Source organism: Macrosteles quadrilineatus, unplaced genomic scaffold, assembly GCF_028750875.1.
Source record: "Macrosteles quadrilineatus isolate MER2022 unplaced genomic scaffold, UCM_ALF_1.0 Scaffold_12__1_contigs__length_5162894, whole genome shotgun sequence".
Lineage (NCBI taxonomy): Eukaryota > Metazoa > Arthropoda > Insecta > Hemiptera > Cicadellidae > Macrosteles > Macrosteles quadrilineatus.
The window spans coordinates 2699370-2720961 of record NW_026542605.1 but is presented as its reverse complement, the minus strand read 5'-3'; the positions used below and the strand labels follow the sequence as shown (position 1 = coordinate 2720961).

The window sequence follows — 21592 nt, the reverse complement described above, 5'->3', positions numbered from 1 at the left end:
AATTATCAATAACTATAACAACAATGTATATATATTTAAAAAATATTAACAATTATAAATTATATAAATATATAAATACTGAGTAGAAAAATAAATAGAACAATGAAAAAATATATACATTAACATTTACTGATTGATTAATACTGTTTTTAATTTTAATTTGAAATTGTTTTAGGATTAATTATACTACTGTATGACATGATATGCATTTTTTAAAGTCCTTAATAATTATACCATAAACAATGTTTGTGTGTTATTTACTGTTTTTTAGTTTTATAGTAGGGCCTAAATTAGTTTACACAATATCTTTTCTTCAATGAGTTCTCCACTTGTCATGTTGCTTAGTACACTTTTAGGACTTTTTTAGGTCCTATAAAAAATAATGCCTATGTAAAGCTGTAGGAGGCCTACTAACTGATGCCAATAATAGATAATTCTTTATTTATGATGATGTAACAAATAATGTAAGTGTGAGATTATTATACTAAGGAGGTTAGGAGGCAGGGAATGAATGATACATATTGCATGGTGGAAACATATTATTTTTATTTTCTTCTTGCTTGCAGTCCTGAAGCAGGCCCACAGGCCCTAAACTTGTGATATGTAGGCTATATTTATTTCTTAATGGTCTTTTTATATTAAGTTCCATTCAAATTTGTTGTAATTTAGCTGACGGTACCTATTTAGTTATTTAAACAGTTATTAAAATGAGAATTAATGTCTTGATAAAAAAAATATTTTCTTCTTTCTTGCAATTGAGCCAATTCCAAGTAAAAATTATGAAATAGGCAAGTAAACCAGCTCACAGGTTATTCTAATCCCTATGATTGAAAATAAATATTTTTTCACCTAATATTCATATGTTAAGTATGAATAGGCCTAATACCACATCAACAAAAATTTGCATTACACAAATGTGGTAAATTTTAATTATTGTTAATCCACTCAATTGACAATTATGAATAGAAAAATACCGTATTGCTTCGAATCGAGTTGCATCGAATCGAATCGAAAATCTTTTGAATCGAATCGTTGCTTCGAATCGAAAATTTTTTGCTGCTTCGCACACCCCTAGTCATGGGCAATAACATAATAATATTAATAACAACATAAATGTCCGTTACTACTTGGCGTCATGATTTAACCGTTTCATGACGCCGAGGGACCGTTTCCCATTCCTATGAGACTTACAGGTGTACCAACAACGACTTCAAAATTTCCTTTTCTCTGCGCCACCCTGTATTTAATAGCATTAAAAAGCTACAGGGTGTAGCACTATCAATTTTTTTTCATTTATGAAAACAGCTTATTGAAACTAAGCAGCTACATAATCTTGGATTAGCTGTGATACACAATTAGAACTGTCAAAGTAGGATTGTTCACAGTTATGTTAAATTTATATGTTATGTTATTTATGTTTGAATATTGTGCGAATGTTTGATAATATACTTTTAGCGAATTTCCCTATAGGGAAGTAGCTATTTCAAGAAGCGTTATCTTAGTGTTTTTTAGAGTTAATCTTTTTAAGGACATTTTACCTATAATTTAATAATTGTTATGATATGGCTCCTATTAACATAACAAAAATTAAGTTAATGTTTTTTTTTTATTTTGTCTTCTCTTATTTTGATGCCCGATTCATCCTGATCAACGGTTGATATTTCTGTATTTCTTATCTGAGTCCAGGTAAAGGGGAGAGCATTTTAAAAATGTGAAATTATCTCTAAAACTGAATTTAGTTATTAAATTCAGACACAATAGGAAACTAGTGAAAGTCCAACACCAGTCAGGATGTTAGTATACTACTTGGCATTCTCTACAATATTACTCAATTTAGATATGTTTTTGTTCTGTTTCAGAAGATACGTCAGACTCTCATGTGTAAATATCTCTTTGTAAATTGTGAATTCTTATTTTAAAAATGTGATAATTTTGTTATAAGTTAAGATGTACAGTAATGTAAATATGACTTTTTTGTTACTTTTTGTAAGATAATTCAAATTTTAAGTTACCTAGAGTAGGTTTAATAATAAGATAATGTCTTTGTTGTTTTTTGGAGGAACTCAGTCCATGAGTTGACAGATTGTTTCTTATTTAACTATAGACATTTAAGTGATTTTCTTACATTTGCTGTAAGTATGAACCAGAGGAATGTTTTGGTTTTTTAAAAAGAGAAAGTATCCTTTAAATTATTTACTATTTCTTCCCACCTATTTTACCAAAGTTTTTTAACATTTGAAAAAGAACCTTTCTTTTAATCTTCACACACGCTCTTCACAATTAATTCTTTAAGCCGAATTTAAGGGTATAACATAAAATAGAACTTTATTTATAATTAACTTATTTTATTATAGAAACAGTAAATTGTACCAAATTATAATTTTCATGGAGACAATATTTAGTTTTCAATATTTCTTTACAAAATCGACTGTATAAATAATCTTTATGTTGCTAGTAGATTGGCAAATTTCGGTTTTCGCTTTTGTTTTACATTTTATGAGTTTTCTAATTTAATCTCTTGGATAAGTTTGATAAGTGTGTAATGATTATTTTCTGTGTTCAAAGTGCTATTTGTTTAGTGTAATGGCATTTATTTTAGTTTTGGTCTTTATTGTAAGTCTCATGGTACGTGACATCTGTTGCCGTCTTAACTACTCAATTGACGATTAGTGATATTAAATACAAAAAATGATTAAGGTAGGCCTACTCCTTTCACCTAACAGAATAATTGGATAAAAAATAATTTAAATAATTAGCATATTCAGTGATATGCTTCCTCTTCAGGTCCACTAAAAATCAGAAGAAAATCTTTTAAAGTAAACATAGGTTGATATGCACATCAAATTAAAAGGCCTTTGTCATTAAAATGCAATGCTGCAATCCAGAACTCAAATAGACAACCAATTAAAAAATGGCAGTTGAAAGATATATTCAATTTGCAATTTTTGGGTGCCTGCTAAAAATTAAAAGAAAATCATAAATTGTAAGCATGGCTTAGTATGCATGTTGAATTAATGGTCTTAGTGAAATACGTCCAACCTCTGGGAGCTGTTTAAAAGATTCAAAACTCAGATTTAAAAAATCTACAACATTTGGTATTTTTGACCCAGTTGTCTGTTTGTTTTTGAGTAAGTTTGCAGCTTTTTATTTTACAAACAAATTTTATGTGCATATCAACCTATGCTTACCATGAAAAGATTTTTTCCTGACTCCTGGTGGGCAGATTTGTTTATCTCTAAAGAGGTATCGTATCACTGAATATATAAATAAATAAATAAATATATATATATATATAGTTAATTGTATGTCCAGTGAATGTCAAATCTTTATTATATTTTGAATTTTTATCCGTTCCAAGACTTTAAAAAGTTAATAATGTTCAAAAATGTCATTTTTTCAATTGTACTTGATCCTGGTTCAAAATATAATTAACTTTGATTGTCCTTCATAGTAGTTTCGTGAACCTACTTAATAGTATATGTCACTTACCTTGAGATTATTTAGTTAATATACTTTTCATATTCCTTTAATCATTTTGTATTTCCTGATAAGTGTAACAGCAAGAAAACAAATTACATGTGTGTAGTTTATTACAATACAGATTACAACAATAGTAGTACCGAAGGCCGAAAATTATGTTTTACTGGATTGAGAGCTGCAAAACCATTTCGGTCCGTGGTACGAAAGCTATTTTTCACCACACTCTAATACCCTGTTACCACTATTCACCACAATAATAATAAAAAATTAAAAAATAATAATGGTGGTGAAAAATAATTTGGTTTAATTTTGTTAACTTTTCTTAATCTTACAAAATGAAGCACACTGTCTCAAGATTGATGCACATAAACAAAGACAAATTGCTGCAAGTAATTTTGTAATATTTGTATGTTAACCCTTGTTAAGTTATAGTTATTCGAGGATTTCAGTTTTAAGTCTTCTAACTACCGGTAAGGTAAATTTTCAGCTTAATTTTTCTATGTTATGTTCAATAAATTGTTTTTTTAATTGAGCCTTTTAATTTTGTATTATTACCCTTTAAGATAGAAACCGCTCTAAAAAGAAACCAAAATTCATTAGCCTAAATATATTTTGAGTTCGTACAGGGTAAAAACTGAATTGTAAGCAAGTCTTTGAAATATTTATTAATTATTAAAAACTATTCAATTTTATAAATACAGGAATATTAGACTAAAACAGCTATCGTGCTTCTTGTTCTATTGACTAGACAATTTATATTTCAGTACGGTTGAGAAAGAACTTAGTACTATGGTGAAACTAATGTAAAGTGATTTTTACCTTTAATCTTCAAACTATACAATACATGTATAACATAGTCCGAAATTTCATTACATCTCTGAACATATTGATAGGCTGGCTACACTGTGATGTGTAGCCATTTTAATATTATAGAATCATAACAAATAAACCATTAAAACAATAATCACTTACATTCATAATGACTCATTCAAGTGACTATTACTGTAGTTAATTTATAAAAATATTTTGTACATTTGGCCTTTGTATCAATAACTATTTACACGAATAAATCAAGTTAAATAAATCGTCTTAAACTAAAATTATAAAATGTAGATCACAATGAAAGTCCAAAGCCTAAAAGCCTGAAAGTCTAAATAGTCCAGGCAACGAAAGGATATAGAGGGAAATTTTTGGAACACAATTTCTGACTTCGTAACTTTGTTTAGTATAGTTAGGAGGTTAACATACCAAAAGTCCCCGCCTCTAGTCCTTGTGCTGTGGGGGAGGGGGGGGCTTGAAGGTACCATTTTTCGGTTTTTTGCTAATATCTCGGAAACCATGCGTCCAAGCAAAATTATGCTAATATACAAAATGAAAGCTTATTAAATTTCCAGCAAGTTTGTAATTTACTATTTTTTGATATCTTGTATGGTTTTCGTGTTATTTGCCATCCAAAGTTTGTAAATTTGGAAAAATACATTTTTTCGTCATGTTTTTTGTCCTTTTTGACAAGTTGCCTCTCAAACTATGCACCTAAAAAATAAATGCTGGGCATAGGGTTGTAGAGAATTAAATTCCCTTCAATAGTATATATGACTTTACTAGTTTACCTCCTTCCGTTCAGATTTTAAAGCAAATTAACCGTCAGTAAAAAAAAATTAAATTAAAATTTAAGAAAATTAAAATCTAGCGTTGAGCAAGGAATTTGAAGTCTTGCAACAGCTGATGACTACTTAATATTTCAGTTTATCACCTTACAAAGTCAACTAATTGGTTGGTATATTCACTACCATGTAGCTAAGGTAAGTGATGGGCGTCTAAAAATAGCACAGATACACTATAGAAAATATATACTTGTGGGCTGCCTAACCAGCTTCCTCACACTTTATGATCTAGACTATTGTAATGGGAAAATATGGTTTTTTAACCATGTTTATGCATATAAGAGTGTCTATATGACACTGGAAACCAATCACAACCATAAAATTAACTGTCAGTATAAAAAAATAAATTTTTTTAAATTAAATTTTGAATTTAATTTAATTTTAAATTAAATAGTCAACAGCTGTTGACTACTTAATATATTTTAATTTATCACCTTACATTACTAATTGGTTGGAACATTCACTATCATGTAGCTAAGTTAAGTGATGGGCGTCTAAAAATAGCACAGATACACTATAGAAAATATATACTTGTGGGCTGCCTAACCAGCTTCCTCACACTTGATGATCTAGCTAGTCTATTGTAATGGGAAAATATGGTGTTATAACCATGTTAATGCATATAAAATTGTCTATATGACACTGGAAACCAATCACAACCATTAAATTTAAACAAAGATAAATTACACATTTGAATGAATTAATATAAAAATTACATCAGTAAGTAGCCTACTATTCTATCCCTTGCTATCTTAGTTTAATAAGGACTACCATCCTCATCATTTTTATCCTTTTTTTCTCCATCGGACCTATTTTGGAAATAGGTATACTGTTTTTCTTCATATTCTTAGTCATCTTTCCCAGGGACAACATTTTGACATTTTTGGCATACTTATTTTAGGCTTGCTTTTTTGCTACCGGATTTTGCACGAGTACAGTTTTATGTGCATAGGCAGAAAACAGTTTTGAGGATATTCTTCAGTGTAGTTTCAAACTGAGTGTACTCTGTTACTACAGAGTTTTTATTATTCTTTTCCACTCTTACATAAGAGAAGGCAGGTTATTTCCCAGCCACAGCTGAACCTTTTGGAATGTACATGATAGGAAACGATGTTTGAAAGCACCATCGATCGGAGGAAGACAAGAGATATTAGGCTTCATGGAGACCATCGATTTAAAAATTGACTTCTACCTGTATAGATTGAAGTTGAAGTGCACGATACCTCTCTCGCTGAAGCCCATATCAAATCAAGATGTACATTTTCCCTACCTTTTGTATTTGGGTGGTGTTAGAGAGGGGGCGTGAAAGACAGATGATGCATTTTGGGCCACTGGGGAATTCAGATACAACTTCGCATAAGCAACCTTGCTTTTCTCAAATGCTGAAGATTTTTTGTTACATCCAGTAGAATCGCGGTCAAAATATCATCTAATCCTTGTTAAGATAGTTTATGGTGCCAGAAAAAGATGTCCCTTACCTTCTTTCTTAGAGAATAAGAGGATAAAAACGATTATGAGGATGGTAGTCCTTTCCAAACTAAGATAGCAAGGCTGAATTGATTCAATAGTAGGCTAAGGCTACTCACTAATGTAATGTTTTATGTTAATTCCTACTTAAACATGTCAATTGTCTTGGTTTCAATTTTATGGTTGTGATTGGTTTCCAGTGTCATATAGACACTCTTATATGCATAAACATGGTTAAAAAACCATATTTTCCCATTACAATAGTCTAGATCATAAAGTGTGAGGAAGCTGGTTAGGCAGCCCACAAGTATATATTTTCTATAGTGTATCTGTGCTATTTTTAGACGCCCATCACTTACCTTAGCTACATGGTAGTGAATATACCAACCAATTAGTTGACTTTGTAAGGTGATAAACTGAAATATTAAGTAGTCATCAGCTGTTGCAAGACTTCAAATTCCTTGCTCAACGCTAGATTTTAATTTTCTTAAATTTTAATTTAATTTTTTTTTACTGACGGTTAATTTGCTTTAAAATCTGAACGGAAGGAGGTAAACTAGTAAAGTCATATATACTATTGAAGGGAATTTAATTCTCTACAACCCTATGCCCAGCATTTATTTTTTAGGTGCATAGTTTGAGAGGCAACTTGTCAAAAAGGACAAAAAACATGACGAAAAAATGTATTTTTCCAAATTTACAAACTTTGGATGGCAAATAACACGAAAACCATACAAGATATCAAAAAATAGTAAATTACAAACTTGCTGGAAATTTAATAAGCTTTCATTTTGTATATTAGCATAATTTTGCTTGGACGCATGGTTTCCGAGATATTAGCAAAAAACCGAAAAATGGTACCTTCAAGCCCCCCCCTCCCCCACAGCACAAGGACTAGAGGCGGGGACTTTTGGTATGTTAACCTCCTAACTATACTAAACAAAGTTACGAAGTCAGAAATTGTGTTCCAAACATTTCCCTCTATACCCTTTTTTTAGCATTCGTTGCCTGGACTAAAACTAAAAAATCGGTAACTGACCGTCTGTGCTTGAATTAAGTAGAGCACATTTCATCTGGAATGATAGTTAACTAATCTTGTATTACAAAATTTTATCCATTAAAGATTTTACACTACCTTTCTTTGGTTAGTTTAAAAAAAAAAAAAAAAAAAAAAAAAAAAAAAATTGAAGAGCAATATAATGTTGAAATATTAAATTGAAACATTGTCTTTTAGTTAGTTAAAATACCTACAGCTGTGTTTGTCTAGATAATTCATGGATGTTACAGAACCCTACATTTTTAGTATTGAATCAGCAGAAGAGAAAGGGAGGTTTATTTTAAAGGCACAATGGTTTGGATTTGAACATATCCTTCCACCTCCAATTTTTATAGCTAACTATTTCTTTATAATTAACTAGGAAATAAAACAAAAGCTATAGGTAAGCTCAGGTCAGTGACGAGTATTCATAACTGTTTATTGATTGTTAAACATCAATAAACATCTAATCCATCAAATAAAGACAAGCGAACATAATAAAAGTTTAATCAAAAGTTGCGGTGGGAAACTATTTCTATTCAGGTAATAAACTATTCTGAAATCAAACAAACACTGATTGTTGATAGTTCACACTTTGGTGAGCATCAAATGTGAAATACCCATAGTAGGTAATTAACCTTTGAATGTCTACAGAATATGGGACATTTGCTACTTGATTGTTTTTATAACAACATGTTTACGTCTTCATCTGAGCCAAGTATTGAGCAGACAGAACACTATCAGGCTCAGTGCACAGGATATAGAAGCAGCTCCATTGTCTGACAGAAGGTAGACATCTCGCTTGTTGAGGTCTTGAAGTCTGCGATAGTTGAAGTCCATTGGGTCATTTTCATGTCCAGGAATGTGGACTAGCTTGAAAATCTCCATCTGCAGAATATTGCACAATTTTGTATATTACTGTTGAGATAGTTTATTACTATTTTGTTGTAGGATTTCAGACAGTTTCATCATCACAATACATCTGCCAAGTCATTCAAGTATCATTATAACTAAAGCAAACATACCTAGAGACACAAGTTTAGAGAGTATGGTATTGTCATCACAAAACTGGTAAACTATGTTCAAAACGCTAATGTCCAAAGTTAAGTAAAACTTAACTTAAAGTTAAGTTTTTTTCACCTGAGGACAGGATCAGATTCCAGATCCTGAAACGTTGTGTATTGTTTTTTACCATCTTGATGGAAAATGTCCGCAATAAACCTTTGAACAACATTAACTCACCATCATCAACAATGAACTTCAAACAAAGAATCTAAGGGATATAGAGAGGAAGTAGCTAAAAACTTCTTATTTGCAAAAAAGTATCAAAACGGCCATTGGTGACATGCATGTTTATAGGTTACATTAACAACCACATAGCTAAAAGATTCGCCCAATCCGATGAAGAGATTCCCTGCCTGTGATGGCAGGATAGTCACTGGTGAAGTGAAGACGTCTGTATTTATTTAGACGTGCATCTAGATGTGTCAGTCAGAACATTCCTAACTTCCTGTAAAGTCCTTGTACATAAAGGAGGTTTAAAAGGGGTTGTGTTTATTTTTATATATTTTTTTATATTTTCCATTTATTGCAGAAAATATTTCCTGAGACTACTCAGGTGAAGTAGTGATTGCTTTCAAATAATTTGCATGTTTCCCCATTAATTCTCTTTCTACTACTCATACATAATTTTTCAACCTATTTCTGAAATGAAGACTATGTGGGGAATATGTAAGTTAGTATTCATCTAATAACATTTTCAAGGTTAATTAATACCTGTTCTTTAGACACGGGCACTTTGGTCTCCATGATGGTCCAGGTGACAATCTCATCGCAAGGTGGGGTTGTTAGTGACCCAGAATACCTGTAGAAGCTGCTCCTGACCTCTGGCAGGAAGTCTAAAGGGTTGAAGTGGGAAGGGAGACGGTCTTTCAACCCAGTTCGGCCAGCTATTCCTTTCACTACTTCCAGAAATGGATCCAAGGCCTCTGTTCCGTTCTCTGACTCCTAAAAAGTAATCAAAATTTAAAAATGCAACAAGACTCTTTTTAAGCATTGTTTATGTCCTTTGAGGAAAATTTTATATTTAAAATTCTCAGTTATTCATTCTCTATTTTCTGCATACAAAAACAAGATATATTACAATAGCAAACCAAGATGGAAACTAGTGGTGGTAAAAAACAGAACTTTTGAAGCTTGAACGAAACCCAAACTTATTTCATTCATCCCCATAATATTTGGGAGACAATATTTATAATAAGTGCCTTCAAAAATGAAAGAAATTGGGGAAGCGGAGCGAGTAGAACAGTCTTTTTCCTTGGGTCAAACATAAACTGTCAAAACCGTCAACGCTCAAATAAGTTTAGCTCATCCTTCCCCCCCTCCTCTGGTTGATCTTTCCACCCCTATACCCACCGCACCGTGGAACCAACTGGTCACTGATACCACCTAGTTTGCACTCACACCGCCAAGCCTCAGGCTATAAACTGACCCTCGTCAACTTTTTAGGCAACTAGCACTCAGCCCTGCACTCAAGAAATTGATTGCATATTGAAAAAAAAACAAAAAAAAACACACTTATGATAATTTAAAACGTGAACTTAAGATATGACTTCTGGAGAAGGCTTTTAGCGAATTTCCCATATAGGGAATAAGCTATTACCGTAGGTCTCATGGTAAGATCTAGACCCGGGACCGATTTACTTTTTCGTTTTGAGGTCCCCAGAGGCCAAAAACACCATCCGTTCAAATTCATATATATATATATCTAATATATAAAATTCTCGTGTCACAGTGTTTGTCTGCAAACTCCTCCGGAACGACTTCACCGATCGTTATGAAATTTGGTGTGTAAATTCTGTAGGTATGCGAATCGGACGTAAACTATTTCCCGTTTCGAAATTCTTAAAAGGGCTCCGCCCCAGTGGCTCTGGAGTTTCCCATGTTAACCTTATGAGAAATGGAATTAATGAATCTTAACAGCTGTTTCAATTAAACAAGTTGGTTATGTTCTATGATGTTCAATAGCATTAAAGTTACAAGGATTACCAACAGGGTGCAGCACTATTATTTCTTTTACATTTTTATGACAACAGCTAATTTGCAACCAAAAGGTGAGTGAGCGCAGCGAACGAACTTCAACCTGGAGGTGAGTTAGCGTAGCGAACAAGCTAACCTGAAGGCAAGTGAGCGCAGCGAACGAGCTCCAACCTAAAGGTGAGTGAGCGTAGCGAACGAGCTCCAACCCAAAGGTGAGTGAGCGTAGCGAACGAACTTCAACCAGGACGTGATTGAGCGATGCGAACGAGATCATCTTGAAAATTAAACGTAACGGTACTTTCTTTCCATCGGTCTGTCTTAGGGGAAACCTATAACTTAGGCGATACGAAGTTCGCCGGGTCAGCTAGTATATATATATATTTATATATGTGTCCGTTAGCGCGATAACTCGAGCAAAATTGATCCGATTTTGATGAAATTTGGTACAAACGTGTAAACCTACATTTATTCAAACGAGTTCGCGAACCAGCATAATCGGACCATGGCATCAGGGGTTTATGGGGGGTTTTATGGGGTAAAAATGGGTTTTTCTAATTTTTGACCCTAAAAACTTTAAATTTCTAAATTTCTCTCTAGACCATTTTGAAGAGCTTAAAAAAACAAATAATTTAGTATATTGAAGTGTTTTTTAATGTTCATTGACTACGGAAAAAATTTAAAAAGTTGTAAATTTAAAATTCCCATGTTATTCTTATGGAGAATAAATAAACTGTTCTAGTTTGCTTGTTTATGGATATATTTTAATCAAATTTGGCAATTTGGTTTATTTCATAGTAAGCTATCAATATTTCAATTGAACAAACACACCTCAACATCTTCCCCGTAGCAGCAAACCTAACTACTAACTAAAATTAATGTTATTTAAATAGGAAATAAATCTGAAAATTTATAGGGAATATTTTAGTAGAAATCATGCCGGGTAAATGGAAATTCGCTTAGTATGCAGGTTTGCTGCGACGGGGGTATTTATTCATTGGAAGGTTTCCTAACAAATGTATGATTATTTTTAAGTATTCGGTAACTTATGTTGGTTGTTTGATTGTTAGAAAAGATTTTAGTTTTTAAACAAATCACCTGTAAAACATTGACGTAATTTGATTATAATACATAAATAAATAAATCCTTATATACATGTATATAATACGTGAAGGCGATTTCTACGAAAGATTACTCCTCCGTTAATAATGGACGGATACTTACGAACGATGTGTCAAAATTAAGTATTTTTTGCATAGACGCCCTCTTTCACCAGTTCCTGTAATAAAAGACCTCGGGCTTTGTCCCGCAGGCCATCAAAATCTTAACGTATTTCTTATGAAGAAGAGATTTTGTTTACTTAAAAAGACAAATAATTTGTCTAAATTGCATACTAAAACAGCTGTTCATAGTAAACACATCATACACAAAGAGTGTTTCTTTTTCAGAGTGAGTTTGTTTTCAGTTTTGATAACTGGAGTGGAGTGAGCGTTTTCAGATTCGATAACTGTAGTGGAGTGATTGATTAGATTATCTTTACTCTTTTAAGTCATCGGAAATTATGACTGATATTTGTTTTGAAATAACGACTGTAATACTTTGCAATTGCTCGAATTGGGCACTGGTAAAAATAAATAACATGAATAAGTGACTAATACCTGAACTTGAAACCTAAATTACATAATTTTTTTAAACAATGCTATAGAACTCTCACCCCTATTAAAAACACAAATTTAATGAGATTTATACTTACTACATATAATAAAAAAAAATAATGATGTTTTCATAAATGTCATATATTTTATGATAAACAAAAACACTGAATCCTGTGTTAAAAAAGAGTTACTTTAAGCCCTACTGATTAAATATACCGCTGTCAACTACTATTGTTATAATGATTATCACAATGAAAAAAAAAATTAACTACACAAATAATTGGGTGTTAAAAATATCTGGGCAAGCCAGTGAATTTTTTGTTCCTGCCATTGGTGTAAAATTGAGTTACATGGAGTTAAACTGGATTTTCTGTCAACGCATACAATTAACCAGACATTTCTTTTTCAAAATTAATGTGTATTAATATTATGAGATGGGGACGCCACCTAGGTGCGTATTCTAACCCATAATACGAGTGTAGAATGTTGTGTGATAATCTGTGTAGTTTTATTACTGACTAAGATTGGCTGTTTTATCAGTCAGGATCATTTATTTGAAGCCCAATGATCAAAGACAGCTGGGTTCAGTTCAAACTACTGTGCTAGGTACTGACTTTTTTCAGGATCGAACCGGCGACCTTTTGATTGTTAGGCGAGCTCTTAACCACTCAGCTACCCAGCCTACTTGCTAGCATGATAACCAAGCTGATGTTAACACTTTGTATCAGTAGCCTATTACAAGAAGAAACAAACCTCAAACAAAACCCCAACAACAGCCAGGGCGTCTTGTGGATGATGGTGTATTGCCTCGCTGAAACTTGAGTACTTGCTGTTGTAATGGACGAGATGTAACTCCAGAGGGAACCTACCAGAGCAATAGTAATAGATGAATTGGTTTATTTTGTCAAGACCTGTTCACTCACAGCTAATACCCAACAAATTGAGGGATTTTCAGAACCCCACTCATACTTCTGACTCGCTCAGCAAGCCGCTTGGTGACAAATAAAATTACTATAAAAACTTATATAAAAAATAGTAAAATCTACTGAAGCTGCAACAAATGAAACAAATTTAAGAGATTTTTCATAGAATTATAGTAGTTAACACAACGATTGCATAAAGATAGTGTTAACGACACGAGTAGAAAATTTAAGGTACGAGTGTTGTCAACACTATTTATGTGAGTTGTGTACACTACTTTACCTAAGACTCGTTCTTAATTACCAATTATCACTACTCAAAACTTCTAAGGGAGGTTATGTTTTCGTTTATTACCTCTCATTGCCATACAACTCTTTGTACCAATCTCTAATTGCACCAATCGTTAACAATTAAATTGGTTCCGGCAAACAGCTGATTAGCTGAAGTTCGAAACATTAAAATTTTTCTTCCCTCTTTTAATCCTTGAACCTCATTGGTCCGTTACCCGTGCTGTTAAGTAAAACTAATTAGGTAGTTATGTAAGTAAACAAATAATGTATGTGAAACTTTTCAATTCTAAGAACTAGTGATGTGGGCCGGGTAAATACCCAGTGGGTAGGTAAATATAAATTGGGTTTTTACCCAGGTATTTACCCCAGGCCCGGGTAAATACCCAAAAACTGGGTAATTATAATTTTTATTAAAGTTAATGAAGATTGAGATGTTTTATTGCAATTATTACCCTGTGAGAATAGTAAAATGATAATAAAATGTGTTAAACAAAATTTCATATGGTCACTACTAGTATTTTACTTCTCTGTATAATCGCCATAAATACCCAGGTCTGAGCATAAAGCATAAATCGGCATAAATACCCTGGTCGCATGGTTGCACTGGTCCTGACTACTTAGGCTATGATTTTTTTTTATTTCAATGATAGATGAATTTATTTTATTGAAAGTGAAGAAAAATAACTTGTAAAGCAATAATTATTATTTAGAAAGACAGGAAAATTTTACCTAGTAGTGGCCTATGTATAAACAACTTAAGAAAATAATTAAAATTCAATCTGTAGGATGGCAGGGTTTAGTAATATTTTTGTTCTAGATCTTTTGTTGGTATCAATGGTATAAAAAAAACTAATTTCATAATCTTGTGATACAAAACATTTGAATCTAGCACAATAAATCTTTCAAAACTATATTAAGTTAGACCAAAAAACAGGAGATACATTTTTTTAGTAGGTTTATCCAAATATATTATTGTTTCCAACCAAACGGTAACACAGAAAAGTTTAGTTACTTTATTATTCTGCCTTTACTTTCTCTTATTAAGCCATGTTCTTCTTTATAGTTTTTCAGCACAGTGGTTGTAACTTGTAAACGTTTTTTTTTCAACTTTGTACATAATAACATTTCAAGGTAATTTGAAAAATATTTAATAACAATAACATTATAAAGAGTTTTAACTCTTTTGGAGTATTCTAAAATGTTATACACAGGGCTTAATTTCAGCCGGAGCACACCGGAGCGCAGCTCCGGTACTTCTCAGGACACTGGAGCGAAGCTCCTGTTATCTGGATTGATAATTTATTTTTGAATCGATCTTAATTAGCTGTAAATAGTATTTTTATTTTTCAATTGTTGACTTATGGTTTTCAATTCTTTGTAAAAATCGTGTCAAATACCGAATCTTTACTTCAGGGCAAAGTATTCAAAGTTTATTATACAACGGGGAACGGTGTTCCTACTTGTAAGCCAGTCTGCCGACAGTGCCGTCTGCCGACCAGGTGCCGACTGCCACTGACTGAGTCTGTGTTCGTTCAGATCGATGATCTCAGTCCACTGACTGCGTGCTGCGTGATTGGATTGGATTGGATTGGAACAGTGGAGTGGATGTGTAATATAGGCCTATGTCAAATTTAACTCTCAGAAGAAATAAACAAAATAACAAAAACTGCATGAGAAATACAACGACAGTTTTCATAATAAAAAACTGCATGGAATGGCATTTTACAACCCAGTTAGCGGGATTATTGTTTTGGTCGTGTGGATACACTGCATACTATACTAAGTGCTTCTGCTTAGTTGCTGGCAAACTTCTTTAATTTTTACACCTGTTATATTACTATTTTGTATATAATATAATGCTGTATATGTGCATTCTTAACCATGCTCAAATGTGTTTAAAATGCACCAATTCAAGTGCAATTTTTACAAAAATCTTCCGGGGGGGAACCCCCGGAACCCCCTCTTTCCCTGGGGGGTATTCCATACCCCCCAGACCCCCCGGTAAGTCATGGCTCCGGTACTTCTCAAATTAGAAATTAAGCCCTGGTTATACACGATCATTTATTACTAATAAAACTATTCATGGCAAGTTCAACTGTTTTTATTGCTTCATAAATACCCAACAATTCCTGGATATTTATAAATTAAAATATTTTTTTATTTAATTGGCTATAAATTTATAAAATGATAAAAATTAAAATAGCCACAGCCTTTTTTAATATAGGTACTATTTTTTTGTACTTACTATAAAGTAAGTAAATTTTAACTGATGTTACTCGATTTAAGACACGAAACCCCATGCTTATTTAGAAACTTTATGTAGGCCTATTATTTTTTTTTAAGTGCTAAATCATTAAATAAAAGGTACTAGCAAAGCTTCAAGTTACTGTAAAAGGTGTTACAGACCATCCTAATTTATCATGTAATGATAACAATAACATTAGGGGTAAATATAATAATGAATTTCATAAATACCCAAAATACCCGGGTATTTATGGATTTTGGGTATTTACCCGGGTAAATACCCAGGGTATTTACCCTGAGTTTTAAATACCCGGGTATTTTACATCACTACTAAGAACTGAACTGAAACGGCTAACTTAAAAACTTTAATAACTTTAAAACGTACTTTAAGAATATCTATGTTTAAAAATTGAAATTGAAAATGTTCAAGACTAAAATAGCAACTTAATTAGAAGAGTTGGTCAAATGGGTAAGAGGATAAGTGGAGTTCCAAAAATCCCTAATTTCGTATATTCAAATTTTTAATAGTTTTCACATACAAAAACACAGTATGTACACATTTGGTCATTAACATCATATAGATTTACAGAAAGTCTATGTTCTGTAGATAATAATAGATAGTAACTGTAATAGAAACGGTGTTTGAGATGCTTAATGATTATCCTTTCGCACAATTTCCCCTTTTGTTCAAAGTCGGTACACCTGACTTAACCGATTCAAAATTTGATTTTTACTTTCTCTAGCCTATACAATCAAAAATTTTGAGTTTTGAGTGTAAATATCCGTTTTGGGTTCCCCTGAACCCAAAAAAGTGGTTTTCAAAGTGATGTCTGTCCGTGTCTCTGTCTGTATGTATGTGTGGATGTGTACAGAGCTACAGACCACACCTGTAGTCCAATTTTTATGAAATTTTTTGTCTAGGTATGGAAACATGGGAAAGTCATAGAACACCACCAAGTAGAAGAAATATAAATAATGTGTTTTTTAGAATTAATAATCATTATTATGGACAACCTAATGTGGCTATGAGATCCATGGTATATTGAGGGTTTATTTTTATTTTTTGAAATTTTGATTTTCAATTAAGATTTTCCCATAAGACCCTATAAAATAATTTTAAAAATTGATTTCACTCCAAAATGGCCTGAACTATCTTGATAAAAATATTGTATGTTTTAGTCCTTTGAATTCTGAACAAAATTGTACAACTCCCATTGCTGCAAAAATCAATTTTCAAAAGTTATTGTAACCTTTTTGATTTTCCTACAAATTATCATTGTTACTCCCACTGCTTACTCAAGATAAAGGTTGTTGACAAGCTAAAGGGAGTAAGTATGTGTCAAATTGCTGAACCCATTTATTAAAACTTTTATTTTATTTAGACCTGTTTAATTGTTTTAAACAGAATGTAAATAATTATCTTTTGCAAATGGTACAGGAGAGTTTTGATCATCCGGCATAAGCCACCAGCGTTAAAAATTGAACAACCAAAAAAGCCAAATAAACTGGAAAGTAAAAAAAAAAAACATTCTTAACCTGTAAAAAATCATCAAATTCATTAAAATTCTTTATCTTTTTTGTAATTTTTTTCAAAATCCTTAAGATAGACAATTGGTTAATCCAGACTTTACAGTATCCAAAAGTCCATTCTAAAACCAATAATTACAATTCTGCGCTTGCTTTTTGCCTGAAAACAGCCACTTTCGAGGCAAGTAATGAAATTCTTTACATTGTTACTTTATATTGTATCTATACTGACCTGTCTCCATTTACAGTGTGTTCCGAGTCCCAATGGAAGTGCATTTCATGTAGGACGTAAAGTCCTCGCAACATTCCTCCAGTCACCCCAGAGTCACAATGGTCCTCATCAAAATGAATGGCAACTATCAACAGAAGCATTTGAACGGAGATGAGCAAATTGAAGAGCAACTGTCATAAATCATACTGAATTGGCTCTCACAAAACTGCAGACTAGTCACAGAACGAAACTAAGTGGCTGAAGATGTAAACAGAGTGAAATTAAGCTATTGTGGTTCAGAATGAAACCATAGATAAAAGTTAATCCCTTGGTAGATTTCTCATCCTTATGAAACAGCTGAAGCCAATTTTATTGTTCTGTCCGGTGCACTGTAGAACTAATGTTTTGTTTACAATTTGTTTCTTATTATTTCAGTCATTTTAAACCTCGTTTAACGAAATACTGGTGTACCTGTTGCTCGAATTCGAGCAATTGGTAAGTGTTACAGGCGTTATTTTAAAACGAATAACAGTCATAATTTCTGATTACTTTAAAAGAGTCGCCTCAAAGATAATGGAAATACTCACGATGTACATAACAGTTCCATATAATCAACATTTCTTGTAAATATCTTATCACTTTTCAAAAGCTGATGATCATGTTTTTAAGTGTCTTCTACAAATGTTTCCCACTCATAGCCACATTAGGTTGTCCATAATAATGATTATTAATTCTAAAAAACACATTATTTCTATTTCTTCTACTTGGTGGTGTTCTATGACTTTCCCATGTTTCCATAGTTTGCAAATTGGCTCTTTGTTTAAATGATTGATCAAGAAATGCAGCACAGTGTTGGTTCAGTTTTATTTTTACCATTCCATTGTAATATTTACGCCAACCATAATTCAAATAGTAGGCAATATTTCTTTGTCGTCAGGTCCTTGGAATGTTTAAATGAAAATAAAATGTAAAACTTTTCTCTCGTCGTGTCCTATGGGTAACATTTCTTTGCCGGGTTCTAACATGGTTCTAATTAGTTAAAAAAACATGCAAACTGTTTACATTTCAATAAAGATGTGGCTTGGATGTGAGAAGCTTGAGCTGTGACCAAGATCAACTGTTCCTAGGCTATTTCCTAGGCTATATATAAAATTATTATTAAAATATCAATAGTTATGGACATGGTTTCAGTTCCAAACTGAAGGATTAAACCAACAAACTTTTAATTGTTCGGTTAGGTGAGCACTACTTTGGCAATCTTATATTTTAAATAATTTGTTTTTCTTTGCAGAGTTCTTTTTGGTTCGTCTACCCGACCAATTTTCATGATTGATGTCTCAAATTGAAGGTATGTACACACAGATTTCACATCAAGCATCTGCATATATTTATCTACAGTCCTACTCGGCTTATAAGTAAACGAAATTTGCTCCCTATGTATTTCTTATGGGAGTTAAATTTGGGGTTTCTTTTCCGAGTTTGTTTGGGCCTATTACCCCATCCACCGATTTTCATTATTGAGGTCTCAAATTGAAGGTATGCACTTACAGATTTCACATTAAGCATCAGCATATATTTATCTACAGTTCCACTCGACTTGTAAAAGATATTTGCTCCCCATGTATTTCTAATGAGAGTTAAATTTTGTTTTTCATTTCCGAGATCGTTTGGCTCTTCTACCAGACAGATTTTCATTATCGAGGTCTCAAATTGAAAATATGCACTTACAGATTTCACATCAAGCATCGACATATATTTATATACAGTCCCACTTGGCTTATAAATTAATTTTGTATCCTATTTCTAAAGGGAGTTAAATTTGGATTTTTTTCCAGTTTGTTTGGCTCTTCTACCTGACAGATTTTTATGATTGAGGTCTCAAATTGAAGGTATGCACGCACAGATTTCACATCAAGCATTGGCATATATTTATCTACAGCTGCACTTGGCTTATAGGTAAACTAAATTTGCTCCCCATGTATTTCTTGAGGGAGTTATTTGGTGAGTTACTATTTGAAACGTTTAGTATTTTAGTCAGAAGTGATCCAATAGCATGAAATAAATCAGAATAACTTAATTTGGCAATATTGTTAATTTTTGAATTCACAGGCCTATGTCAAGAAGCAATTTGCCTCGGCCTGATGTAAATATAACTACTCTGTCACAGAAATAACCTCTGGTTGAACAGACCGTTCTGGCTCGTTCCCAGCATTGTCACCTTTGGCTTATAACAAACGCCACCTGCTTATTATGATATTTCCATTGACAACTATATGCTGTTTACCTCATTCTTTGTATGAAGGTATTTCTTTTCTTCTGACTGTTATTTCTTCAGTGGATATTTCTTTCAGAATTTCAATTAGTCTCAACTCAGAAGACTTGTGATTTTGCCAGTAAGGTTTTAAATATTATCTTTTATTTTATCTTCAAACCAGTCCTTTAGTAATTATTGTGCCGATTTTGAATTCACTCATTAAAAATCCGCGCCAATACGGTGGACAACATTGTCCAACGATCGCGGAGGGATATATAGATAAACGTTTGAATGTGGAAAGGAGAAGCGTGCAACGATCTCTTTGGAGGACGGACGTAGAGTCGTGTTGACGAGGTCAGTAATTCATCAAAAACAAAAACTCATTTGTAGTTCGGTATATAGCATTCAAAATAAATTGTACGTGCTCAATCAGACAGCTATTGTCAAAATTATCTAGTGTGAAACGCAGAAATAAAAAATTATTTTTTAAACAAATCCGGCTCCAAAAAAATTAATTATCTTGATTAACCGGACAATCGTAAAGAACCGTTGTTGGAAACTCGGCCGGTTTTGACAAAAATCCTCCAAGGAAAGTTTTATTTAAATCGTCCGTGTATGAATGTTATGTGATTGACCTGTGCTAGGTAAGTTCTCAAACCCAGAAATATGTATATTATCTACTTATTAAATCCGTCATATTGTAAAGTCAAGTTTCTTGTAGAAATTATTAGAAGTTTAAATATCTATTAAATTGAATTTATAAAGCCAATTAAATTAAAATCAATATTTATCCGTGTTAAAAGATATTTTTTTAATTTCTATGTTAAAGGTCAATTTTTGTAATCACAGCTGAAATTACTGTACCGGTATTACATTTTATATCTCGAGTCAATCAAAAAATCAGTTCCAGTGTAAAAATCAATCTAAAAAAACGGTTTGGATTGAAATTAGTAGGCTATGTGATAATCCTTATAATTCCAAACAACATAGTGCAACCCCCCATATTGCTGTAAAAATTATGGTTCAAAAAAGCTATTGAAACTTATGTTATTTTCCCACAAAACACCAATTTATTCACGGAAAAATGGATAGAAAAAAACCGATTCTGATTAAAATTCTTCTGTTATGGTCATTATAATTCTAAACAAAATTTTGAATCCCTTCATTCCTGTTAAAATTACTGTTCAAAAGTTAATGAAACTTTTGTGATTTTACCTATTAAATATCATAGTTACTCTCATCGCTTACCCATGAGAAAGGTTGACGACAAGCTAATGGGAGAAAGTATATGTCAGATTGCTGATACCGTTTATTTATTTCTATGTTAAAGGTCAATTTTTGTAATTACAGCTGAAATTATTGTATTACATTTAATATCTTGAGTTATTGGTCAATCAAAAAATCAGTTCCAGTGCGAGTGGTTGATTGTGTTTTTAGAGGAGACATTCAGAGACAAACGTTGCATTGTCCACGATTGAGGGCTAGGAGGAACCATTAGAGTCAAATTGTTAATTTCAAATAAACAGTCTACCAAAAAGATCTGACTCAGTAGTCGATCGGCCCCTTTTTGTATTGAACATCGCAGTGGTACTGCAGTATAGTCCACTGGCAAACAAGTCCCTATTGCAATATCATACAACCGGCCGGCTGTATAAAATATACTTGGGGAGTCTGCTGATCTCAATAATAAATTAATAAATTAGTTTTTCTTTTTTTCCCGGGACAGAGCATATTAGTGGGGTATATAGGATTGAATCAAATTATATCACAATCATATCCTCCACTTGGAAATAATTAGGTATTTCTC

The 21592-nt window shown here is 32.5% G+C and overlaps 2 protein-coding genes across 2 annotated transcripts in view; one reads left to right on the top strand and one right to left on the bottom strand.

The window, feature by feature from the left end:
* LOC129004851 (uncharacterized) overlaps positions 1-4012 on the top strand; it is a 64490-nt gene extending 60478 nt beyond the window's left edge. The window contains exon 12 of the mRNA XM_054433523.1: positions 1860-4012. The gene's annotated coding sequence lies outside the window, so the exon portion shown is untranslated. The remainder of the gene's footprint in view (positions 1-1859) is intronic.
* A 114-nt stretch (positions 4013-4126) lies between these two features.
* The window catches only part of LOC129004876 (carbonic anhydrase-like), a 40534-nt gene continuing 23068 nt past the window's right edge, over positions 4127-21592 (bottom strand). The window contains exons 4-8 of the mRNA XM_054433570.1: positions 17553-17676; positions 13092-13203; positions 9424-9654; positions 7626-8535; positions 4127-4630 (exon numbers count right to left, since the gene is read on the bottom strand). Of these exons, the coding sequence (XP_054289545.1) occupies positions 8353-8535; positions 9424-9654; positions 13092-13203; positions 17553-17676 (650 nt within the window). The 3' untranslated portion in view covers positions 4127-4630; positions 7626-8352. The remainder of the gene's footprint in view (positions 4631-7625; positions 8536-9423; positions 9655-13091; positions 13204-17552; positions 17677-21592) is intronic.